At 37.3% G+C, this 9906-nt stretch overlaps 1 protein-coding gene across 7 annotated transcripts in view; it reads left to right on the plus strand.

The window, feature by feature from the left end:
* LOC115449974 (protein kinase C) overlaps nucleotides 1-9403 on the plus strand; it is a 24890-nt gene extending 15487 nt beyond the window's left edge. For all 7 annotated transcript variants that reach the window (XM_030177892.2, XM_030177880.2, XM_030177887.2 and 4 more), the window contains one exon: nucleotides 134-9403. In XM_030177892.2, coding sequence (XP_030033752.1) covers nucleotides 134-214 — 81 coding nt within the window. In that variant the 3' untranslated portion in view covers nucleotides 215-9403. The remainder of the gene's footprint in view (nucleotides 1-133) is intronic.
* Nucleotides 9404-9906: the final 503 nt, after the last annotated feature.

Raw genomic sequence — 9906 nt, forward strand, 5'->3', positions numbered from 1 at the left:
CGTGTAATTTTTTTAATCGATACTTTTGCTATACGCCTTATTTGAGTATCGAACGTTCAGAAGTGAATATTGAACTTAACGTCTCACATATTCGATATGAGATTTTGATATAAGCCCTATTTTTGTAATGCAGGAGGAGTTCCGCGGTTTCTCGTTCGTGAACAAGGACTTCAACCCGCAGCCGGCGGTGGTGGAGAAGCCGCCCGTGGCCTGAACCCTCCCTCGCGCGGCACGGAGCGATCCTCTCACGCCATCACTCTAGTCATCGGAGGGAGTAGCGAGTGTACCGCGGCGTACACTGCGTTTTGGATGTCTGTCTTAGCGTACGTAGGTTAGGGAGCGCTCGAGTCTCTACTATCGATAAGTTTTTGGCAGTCTCTGTCGATTTAATAAACGCAGCGTTGGTTTAGATCTGATTTAGATCTTTATTATGTCGAATCCAAACGGATTTTCGACTATTTTGTTAAGTTTATTTTATTCGTTTATTCAAAATATTTATCGCTTAATGTACCATAGAGATCTGACCACAGATGTGTTGATCCCCAAGGAAACCCCCCCCCCCCTCTCGCGTTGCGTCTATTAGTTCGACAGAATATCTCATTTTATCATCACACTTGACATCACATTATTTTTTACTTACAAAAGTAATACTTGACCCTTTCACGACAGTACCATAGCGTTAGCGCGGGAATATTTTCACAAACTTCTTGTTGATACATGCAAATATTTATCTTGGAAAAACATCGAGAACAATACTCGATAAACGCAGAGCTTTTATTGATATTGATCGATACATATATCGATTAATATCGATAGTAAAATAATAGAATAGTTGTGCAGTTCTTTCGTGATAAATACAGTGTATGTAAGCTGAATCGTACTAGAATTAGCCGCAGTAAGCGATTACCTCAGTCAAAAATAATATATTAGGCCTGGGTTACACTACGTCCAATGTCCGAATTTCGGTGAATGAGTTAGGCTGAATAATATTCTTTAGATTTGTCAGTTTGTCATTATTTGTCAATATTAAAATAAAATATGGGGCAGATAAAATTGTATGGCATTAGGGCATTAACTATCTCCGCAAGTCAGATTACAATGGTAGTTGATTCTAGCTTAACCATCCTATTTATTCTATCCAGTAGTCCACGAATTGTATAGTAGGTCCATAAGGATTCCACATTTATAATACCTAGGTAGACTAGGTCTTAGGGCGTAGTGTAGCCAAGTGTACTCTACCTCGTAATTGAGTATATCTGAAGTTGCCAAATGGTAGTTGAAATTATTTTGTTTTGATCAACATACACGATTGTTTTCTTATGATGTGTCTCTGTCCACGATTGCACTAGCCAGAGTTGAATAATTTTAAAAGATTATTATATTACGTATATTTTATATTTATTGTGCACATGGTCGGTACGTGAAATGAGTATATAGCAATATGCAATATTAGATGATTATTGAAAGTATATAATGTTATCTGACATAGGTGGTCTGTTTTACACGGCTTGTTGAGTAGTTTGTCCGTATATTACAAATCTAGGCTATGCATATTTATTGCACAAAATTCCTAAATCTATTAATTTCTCCAGCGAATTTTGCGGTATTTAAAATTTATTTTGCATAAATGTTATCTGAGTTTGGACCAAAAAAGTGTTTAAAAATAAATTATCACAATCAGATTAAATAATATTGACAAAGAAACTATACGATCAACAAATGTTCGTGGTGTCAAAGAAAAGAAAGATGCTGGAAGATTTTATATCACCGTGATATATTTCTTTGATGTTTGGTGCATAACAGAGTATATTAGATCCGTGTACCAAATTGTTCGCGCAACAGTGAAGTTACCAAAAAGTTATGAAATTATTTTATTTATTGTTGATACTATATTGAATATATTTTCCATTGAGATTAAACGATATAAGGTTAGAGCAATTATAATTGTAAATATTGATGAAAATGCATATTTGAAAGTAAGTAATACGCGATAGGTGTGGCCAGCGTTGAATTTTTATTTTAAATATTTAGTAGATTTTTTTCGCGCTGGCAACACTACGTTGCATGGGATGAGTCAAGTAAAACCCCATTCGCGTTAGTAGCGTATCATTATTGCGCGTGATTACGTGTCTGTGTGTGTGTGCGTGCGGGTATGTGTGTGTGTGCGTGTGTTGTGCGCTGAGGCGGAGGGGAGGGATCGCTGGGAGGGGTTTTGTTTTATTTGTTCACGTGACGTACCTACCGAACGGTGCTTTTGATATATTTGAATTTATAACGAAATGGGGAATTGACTTTTGGTTGGTTGTTGTCTCCCTATGTAAACTGCACTGGTTTGATAGTGGGAGAATCTAATTAGTTGGGTTAAGGGACTCTGTTAGGAGCAAGGATAAATGTGTTGATATCCAGAGTAGTATTTATGGCCTATTCGTCGTTACGATTAATCTTGCTTTGTGTTTGTCGAAGCCGAAATACGTTTTCGAGATCGCATATATTTTGGTGTTCGATTTGTTTAAAGAGCGCGTGGAATCTTGAACGTGTGCGAATGAACCCGAAGCCGAATTTTCGGGCTAAATGAAACCAGTGCTGCAGGGAGTTGGTTCACAGTTGGTTCCTAATTTGATACAAAGTGTGTAATATCTCGCTTCTAGTCCTACGTTGTGTGAAACATTGCGTTTATTATGTATACCTACGTTAGTTGCGGAGCATTTCTTCCAATACTCATTACGTTTCGGGCTTTACTCCACACTCGTTCTCGCAGTATTGTACCCGTAAAGCTTGTGACACACTTGGTAACTGATCCACGTGGAAGTGTAACACAAGCTTTACCGTCCCTGCCTGAGTTGTTTTATGGAATATTTTGTTTTGTTTTTGTACAAGTACTGTAAGTACATTATTGTTTGCGGACATCAGCGTGAGTGCGAGTGTGAAGCTATTGGTAACGCTTCGCTCTGTCACGTAGCGACAGTATTCTTTTTTGGAGTATTATTTCTAGTTCTTATCGTTAGTACCGAATATACCAAAGGTGTTAAGTTTACGTTATAGTTTATGGGACATTTTAAGTGTACGTTGTATGTAAGAGGGCGCTCCGCCCTTCAGCAAGGAGATCAATGCACAAATGTAATGCTTTATGTAGTTGTTAGTGTACTATAATTGAAACAAATATATATTATATAAATTATAAACAAATTATAAATCTCTGTATGTGTGTGTTTTGGTCTAAAAGGGCTGGTTATAGGCGGTATAAGCAGAATCAAAAGCACCTTGCCTAGTACACTTTCATAACAACATTATCATTGAAGTGTACTAAGTTAAGGCTAGTAGTTTCCTCATAGATGACCCCTAAAAGTGGCCTTTTTGACATTTGATCATGATATCGCCGTGTCGAGTCGCAGCATTCGCAGCCGTCTCTTACGTTCGAGTTAGTTGGAGTTTAGTCGGCATACTGGATGAGATGTGCGTTGTGATCGAGTTTCGTGTCATTTGTAGCGTCAGTGTCTGTCCAGACAGGAACGAAGCTGAGCTAAGCTGGTCTGACGTAACCGACCAATAGAATTGCACAATATATACATCTCGGCTACGTATTGATCTATGTTGTTTTTCAGACTGGGCGCGTACAATCCTATTGGTTAATAATTTCTTCTCAGCTGAGCCCCCTTAGAATGTTATAAACACGACACGATGCTCCGTGTCGTTTAATTTAATGTTTGTGATTGGCCAAGAGACCAACGTGTAAGTCACACGTTAGCTTCTCGACCAATCACAATGAAACGACATGTAATGTTTGTTGCTTTCGTTTTAAGGGGGCAGCTCAGTTTCTTCCTTGCGTGTTGACTCACAAGCATTCTTAATGTATTGACACGTTTTACTGGCGCCGAATATTATCTCCTCGCGTTATGTTGTTTAGCAGACCACTGCATGTGGCTGGTAATTGTTATTTTGTTCCAGTGATAAATATCGATATATTTATCGATGTGTTTTTTTATTTATCGATTTCACTTCTTGAAAGTAATTTTTTATCAATAATGTCAAGAGGGAATTGATAGTATTGTGATTGATTTAGAAATGTTTTTTTTTTAATAGTGATGGTCGGCCGTAGTTCCTGATACCAACGTAAAGCTTGTATTTGAGGGTGGATTCAGGACTATGTGTGACTATGTGGGGATTATTTTATCTACTAGTATACATTTTCAAACCCACTCCATAAAATAATATATCGGCACTAGTACAACGATTTTCATACAATATGAAATTCCGACACGGAGTTGTGTAGCGCGGTCCAACGCGATGTCATTCTGTAGTGATGTGAAGTGTTACGTAGCGCGGTAGTGTTGTGACACGTCGATATCGCGGTGTGCGTTGGTCGCTGTTTTCTAACGTTCATTCTGTTAATTAGACGTAAGTTTGGTGTCTGTGCGTTATTAATTTTTGATGTGAATCATACTAATACATACCATGAGTGCGGTGTGATCATTCTGTGTACTCAATGAAATGCTATGTTTTTAAATGGATTTATTTGGTCATTGTTTGGTTTTGTTGAGGATTATGTAATAAAAATAGGAATTATTGTTATTTATTTTCACATAGTGCAAAATTATAGATTCATGGGTGCAATTAGATTGATGAAAGAGTTGGAATGCACTAGTATATTTAAAAAAATATCGTTGTGTTTTTAGTACTTATTATATAATAACACATAGTTCAGCTTCTAATATAGATAATTATTTAGCCGCGTTTTCACCAACATATATATAAAAATGGGGATGTCAAAAGACCAATGCATCAAAGTGTGGCTTCGTCGAATTATTGTAGTGTTTTATTGGGCGTTAAAGATTTACTTAGTTTAAAGAAACTTGTGCAAGCATACGCTTTTATTGTATGCAGAATTATCACACGGTACATTAAATGACGCGTCACATATTGTAAAGATGGCGCGTGTAACGTTAGATGTGTCAAGTCGCGTCTTATTTATTTCTGATACATATGTCCTACATAGTTGTGTGGTGTATGCGTGCGTGTGCGTGTGCGCGTGAGTGCGTGTGCGTGTGCGCGTGTGCGTGTGCGCGTGTGTAGCGCGCCGGCGCATCGCCGAGCGTTGGGTTCCCGCGGGAGTGCACAGAGGTCCCGCGGGAGTCGCCCCGCCGCCGCATTTCCACGTAGTTGAATAGGTTTAAGGGTATATTTTATCGATGTTATCTGATCCTGTAGTGGTTCCCCGTGAGTAGTGGTTTGTTTTGTGTCGGCGGTGCAGTGTGGCGGCGGGACGTCCGCTCGGCTCTGTAATAGCTGTGATTACGTTGTGTAAGATTTGTTTCCGTAATACATGTGTTCTCATTGCCGACCTGGTTTATGCAAACAATAATATGATGCGTTTTAGAAACATATTTTTGATTTTTTCGAATTTTTACAATGTTGTTTATTTTATTCCTTTTTTGTAAGTGTCCGTTGCGCTGGTATCTTTATTTTAAAAGAATTCTAAGCGTTTAAAGTACTTACATATTTATTTTGATTTCGATTAATTTCGTATACCTCCAAAATGAGAGAATTTTATTATTACCTCCGCATCGGACACACATAGAAATAAATGCAAATTTAGTACAATTTATGTCATATGTGAGCGTGCTCCAATCATTGCGGATGCACAGATGCACTCGAAGCTATTTATATACAAACCACATCATACATCATGTAATTAAAACCAGTTGTAACACTTAAGCCCGGTTTCGTTTTGGGACCGCTGAAAATGTTGAAAGGGAATCCTTTAAATTTGTTTTCGTAATTCATATTTAAATACACCCAAAGCATCATGTTTAGGGGTCTCAAGATTGGAAACGGGCTTATACCCACTTGGGTCCGCCCTGGATCGTGTTTCTCTGAAGTGAAAGAGCGATTTTCGTCAATGGGCTCAAGACGGACTTCTCTCTTAGTGTCGACAGGTTTCCTTCACTCACCACCATGTTAGTAGTGGGTGGTGCGCGAACTAATGAACTTATGCTGACTTATAATCAACATAAGTGTTACCGCCTTACGACTCTTAAATAATCGGGTCTTGTCTAATGAAAACTACAAGAAACCGATTAGCCAAGTCGAAGGCGTTTGGTACGTTTGACGGCAGACACAAGTGGGGTTGTGTCGAATGAGTTTGTACTGAACGGGGGAAGCTCGGTTTTATTTGTCGTATGTTTTGTAACAATACAGGTACCTGAACATTGTGTGGTGTTACAACTCGGGTACATGGCTGACGTATTGACGGACAGTTCGCTGCGTTGTGTATTTATTATGAAACATTTTGTTATTAAGATAAATATGTCTGTTACTTTGGTAAATTGTTACTATAGTTTATATTGTTCTCATTGTAGGCGCGAACCTCCTCTACTGAAGGGGGTTTCAGCATGATTGTCTCACTTCTTTGAACTTAGTGTGTTTTCCTTCATTGTTAAAATTTGTGTTAACAATGTCAGCGAACTGTCCGAATCCACTATACACTAGATCAAGTAATTTTCATATATTCTTTCTATTCTATAATAATATTTATTGATTTAAGAATAAAGTTGAGTTCCACGTTTCACCAACTGTGCCAAAATAAATAAACCTGTGAATTGAACACATTGGCCGGTTATTTCGCGAATTAGTTTGACGCGCAGGGCGATGAGCCGGCTGTAAAGCAAGATCACGGGTTCGATCAGAGACAAGTGCTTGTCTCTATTACAGAAGCACGTGGTTTAGCTTCTGATAACATTAGACGGTCTCCTGTGGGACTACGAGACATGTGTGGCCGCTTCTCGAAATAACCGGCCGATGCTCAAGTGGACCATAAACTCTTTATAAATAGCTTGTTTCACGCAAATGCTATGGACTTTGCTCGAATGGCGCATCGCTTGTCTATACAGCGCTCACTTGCTACTGAGCATGCTCTATTACGGATAGATGCTCTGCCTACTTGCTCGACTAGTCAATGAGCGTAATGCCAAATGATTATGTTGAGTGCGCTTTTGTCCTACACAGCATCTCCAGGCAGACTACAAATATACTGTGACGTCTTATATCTATTGTTGATAATGCACTGTACACTCACTGTTATAGTAATTTTTTAAGACTGTATGTCAAGCGATGCAGCTTTATTGTAGACCATGCGTGGTGGTTGCAGTTAATGAGATTTTCTAGATCCAAAACATGACAATTAGATGATACTCTTTAGGCTTCACGCTATACCATACTACATCGTGACCCCAGTCGCAGGAGGCGGAGTACTCTTCATCTGCTCGTCACTGGGATAGCGAAACAAGAGGAGTCTTAAGGCATTCGGTAATCTCACTCTCCATACGAAACGCAAGATCAAATGTCCACTTCGCGCTAGTTTTCAATGAAATAGTATTACTGCATCATAAATGTCCCACAGACACCAGAAATACAGAAATAATTGAACATAGTAAAGTTATCTTGAGAACAATTAATTGCAATCACTACGCCGGTCCGCACAGAGCATGTGCCGCTGCAATATCGCACGTTTGTCCACCGTGTAAAAAATAAAACGAACGTACATATTTCGATGCCATTTTAATTAAGCCATATGTTAGCTGTAACATACATATCGCATTGTTTTCATACTTTATACCTCACGCGTGTGTATACACAGCGATGCGATGCGATGCAAAGCTACGCTTATGTAGTAGGCGATGGGTGTGTAACAAGATACCGCTAGTTCGTATCTACACTGAGACAAATGTTCAATTGGGTGTCTGTTTCGGTTGTAGATTGTGGGTTTGACGGTCCTTCGTGGTTCAAAGTCATGTACCTTAATGCGAGGCCAAGTAGATATTACGTGAAATTTAATCATGACTGCGTTAAGGGACTATAGACGGAACACTTTTCGCCATACTACTTTACTGTTAATATATGTAAATAACAGCAAAAATAAATGTAATTTTTGTGGTTGTTGGCCAATTGTAATATCATTGCTTTCTACCGCAACGCATATCTGTGTGTACACAAGCACATGCAGTCAGCGGTGCAACATGTCCGGTGTTGAACATAGCACAATATTGAAATCAATAAAGTTTTATATTTTACGTGTGGCGCTGCAGGAATGCAAACACCTCTCTTCTATTACTTAATTACAATATTAATTTACTACTTAACTCTTCATAGGTTTGTACAGTTTTAAACTCCTAATTATAATGCCTGAATACGCATGCTACTTAAAAAAGTAACTTGTAGCAAGCAATGAGTCTGTGTCTACAGAACTACGTTGGTCTCGGCAGTGTTGTGTGCTACTAGTGAGTAAGCATGCTCTTTTAGCACGAGTATTTTAGTGAATTCTGTACGGGAGTTGGTGCTTTGGTTTGCGTTGCTGCAGGCTGTACGTTCATGTTATTTTTTACTAATTTTTGAATATGCTTATATTATAAAATATTTTACGCTTCCCAGAGGTGTTATAGCCAAAGAACGGATTGTACAAAGCGGCTGAAAGCCAATATTTTGTTGTCTATTAGTTGAATTCATAGTCTTGCCAGTGGTAATGTCCGAATATAGGATACACTTTTGGTAAAATATATAAAAATAAATTAATATTATTAAAAGTGTTTTTTGTATGGTTGATGCTTTAGCATTACGGAGTGTACTTAACGACGGGAATCTCCAGTTACCAATGTTGGAAAATATACAGCCGCGACTACACGAACGGCCTTACTCGCTTGTAATAAAGTTTAATTATCTTAAAATTAAATAACATAGCAAAATATTGTATTTTGTAAATAAATATAAACAGATCTTACGGTATGTTAAATTTACACATAGGCCCTTCATGCACTCGCGGCGCCATGATCTGATAGATCTTTATAATCTGATTTTATACGTTAATTATCGTGCCATTCGAATATTTATTTATTTAATTGTATTGTAACCGCCATTTTGAAACGGATTGTAAACCGAAACGAATTATAACTTATGCAATTTGTTTTTACAAAAGATCTGAGAATGTGTTGGCGATGGTATGTTATAGTAGAAGTATACTTCGTAATGTATTCGTATGTTTATGTTATTAGTAGCTAACAAGATACGAGACCTGTTGTATTGCGGCGGGACGAACCGGGATCTCGGGGACTTTAAAGTATAATTTAAAAAATATATGGTTTTTATATGTTTTTATGGTTTTGAATATGATTTTATCTATGTACCGATGGTACAATTACAAATAAAGATTTTTTTTTATATTTTTTTTTATTGTGTCCCCGAAACCACGGCTGTCCGTCCGCATAATACTTATATTTGTTGTTCGTTCACTGAGTCACTATTAGAACACATTTAGCTGAGTAAATTAATGCATAATATAATATAGTTTTATGATGAAATAAAATATGTATATGTAATCCTACATGTCTATTAAATCGATGAAAATAGATTATTATGTGGTGTTTTATTTTTTACCCTTATTATTTTAAGTGTCATTCAAAATCAATATTTTATTATGGTCTTTTTAATATCCATATCCATGGATTTTTAATGGTTATATTTATAGTTATATTTAAATTTTCTAACAAATATTGGTAATACCTGCAGCTATAAAAGCATTATTGTACAAATAAAAAAGTATGTTATCACAATATTATGTATATAGTTATACCTTGCCCCAACAGATGGCGCTATTGTAGGCGGCATAATATCTTGTTGCAATTACTGAAAAGTAATACGTGAATATTAAGCTAATATTTTACGTCATGCTTACTTTATGTTTAATGACTATTAGTATTACAAAAAACAAAATCGGTAACCTTTTTTATAGTCCGTGACTGACTAAATTACGTAGATCGGATCACCAACAGCTAAATCTAAAAAAGTTATATTAAGTATAATTGTAAAGTGTAGGTTGATATTGTAATTGTAACTGACTTTTCGGATGACCAACACCTC

Source organism: Manduca sexta, chromosome 13 (assembly GCF_014839805.1).
Source record: "Manduca sexta isolate Smith_Timp_Sample1 chromosome 13, JHU_Msex_v1.0, whole genome shotgun sequence".
Classification (NCBI taxonomy): domain Eukaryota; kingdom Metazoa; phylum Arthropoda; class Insecta; order Lepidoptera; family Sphingidae; genus Manduca; species Manduca sexta.